Source organism: Sinocyclocheilus anshuiensis, unplaced genomic scaffold (genome assembly GCF_001515605.1).
Source record: "Sinocyclocheilus anshuiensis isolate Anshui unplaced genomic scaffold, SAMN03320099.WGS_v1.1 scaffold328, whole genome shotgun sequence".
NCBI classification, from domain to species: Eukaryota; Metazoa; Chordata; class Actinopteri; order Cypriniformes; family Cyprinidae; genus Sinocyclocheilus; species Sinocyclocheilus anshuiensis.
In genome coordinates, this window is record NW_015558621.1 from 371,627 (window position 1) to 373,237 (window position 1,611).

A 1,611-nucleotide genomic window follows, 5' to 3' on the forward strand; every position below is an offset into this window, starting at 1 on the left:
GAAAACACACTGATAAACAAACTCACCATCACCACGACAACCAGCATCACTTTTATCATCCCGCAAACCCTAAAATGTCTGGAGACCATCGCAGCTTCTCTAAAAGGTCTTCCTCCAGCCTGTCCTCCTCCTCTTCCACTTCTTCATCTGCATCTTGGACCTCAGAGCCCAGCCCGGATGATGAGACGTATCTCATGCACAAACCCCAGCATTCCCTGTCCTGCTTCAACATCCCTGAGGTCCGAAGGAAAAGCCATGACAGAGAATCCGAGGACTTTGATTTTGATCAGAGAGATCAGAGGCACCGCCACAGCCTAGAAAACGCCATCGAACTGCTGCCTGGTTCTCAGCATGGACATCGGATGCCAAAACTCTCCCGGGGCCATAGCAAAAGCGAGGAGGGCCTTCAACAAAAAAAGCACAAAGATGGTTACTCAGCAGGATCTCACTCCATGGATCATGGGCCACTTTACAAGACTGCAAGCCTGGGACAAAGCCTTGCCTTTGGTGGCAATAATGACAACACTCTAGGTGGCAGGGCGGTTCCCAAGAAGGCTGTTTCATCTATTCAGTTGCCCAGCAAAGGTATTCTGAAAAACAAAGATGAGGGACAGAAAGATGGAAACTTCAGGAAAGCGAAGTCTATGGAGGTGCTCTCCACCAGGGTGCACGTCACAGGAACATCCAAGCAGATCTCTATGGAAGCTGCGAGGGATAACTTTGTGAAAGGGAAGCTACAGTTCTCTGCATTTCTGGACGAGATCACCAAGCAGGTTATCAGTCCCTGTGCTCTTAGCTCTTTTGGCATAAATACACCAACGCCACCAAAATCTCCCAATGAAGAGCGCAAGAACTGCAGAGGCAAGCAGGAGAGTTTCATGCCGCCACCAAAACAGCAGCCCATCAGAGCTGAGAGACCAGATTCAGGAAAAACAGATTCAAGCTCACTCTCTCGATCCCATAAGAACAAATACCACAACCGAAACCTGACCAGCCCTCCACCGCCACCCCGCCGCCCTTCAAAAGCTGAAAGACAAGGGGCTGCTTCAGGTAAATAGCACCACAGGCAATATTCTCAGATGCTCACTGATGGTACCAGCACCAGCCCAGAAACTATCCACACCAACCTCTCGAAACACAAAGGGCGACATCAAAGTAGTCATGCCCCGTCCAGGAACTTCCATACTAAGCAGGCGAAGGGATCACCGCCGCCTCTGCGAGCCGCAGGGCTGGAGTCAAAGTCCCATTCGAGTAAATCATCCACCAGTGCTAGTTCAGAGAAAAGTGACAGACCTAAACACATGGGACACAGGAGGCAGTCCAAACCACACAGGGTGAGTTCATTAAAAGACCGAAAAAGCCATTTTTTTATGTTTAACGTAATGTTTGGAGCAAAATATGGCCAGAACCTCTTAAAAATGTTTCTAGAAAACATTAAAATAAATAAATACATAAAATATGAAATGTACTGTTTTGTATTCCAATAATTTTATATGTAATCATTTATCATGTAAATTTGAGATGTGCGATGGATTTGTATCGATTGTGAAATAGATAGATTTTATTTAGTAATAAACATTTGATAAACATCAAAGTAGTCTAAATCTATAC

General features: G+C 46.1%; 2 protein-coding genes across 2 annotated transcripts in view; both read left to right on the plus strand.

Moving 5' to 3' along the window:
* The window catches only part of LOC107680614 (uncharacterized), a 2,839-nt gene extending 1,530 nt beyond the window's left edge, over positions 1 to 1,309 (plus strand). Inside the window, exon 3 of the mRNA XM_016476580.1 lies at positions 1 to 1,309. This exon is cut by the window's left edge and continues 2 nt beyond it. Coding sequence (XP_016332066.1) covers positions 1 to 1,058 — 1,058 coding nt within the window. The 3' untranslated portion in view covers positions 1,059 to 1,309.
* Positions 1,310 to 1,315: 6 nt separating this feature from the next.
* Positions 1,316 to 1,611, plus strand: part of LOC107680616 (uncharacterized) — a 3,707-nt gene continuing 3,411 nt past the window's right edge. The window contains exon 1 of the mRNA XM_016476582.1: positions 1,316 to 1,334. The gene's annotated coding sequence lies outside the window, so the exon portion shown is untranslated. The remainder of the gene's footprint in view (positions 1,335 to 1,611) is intronic.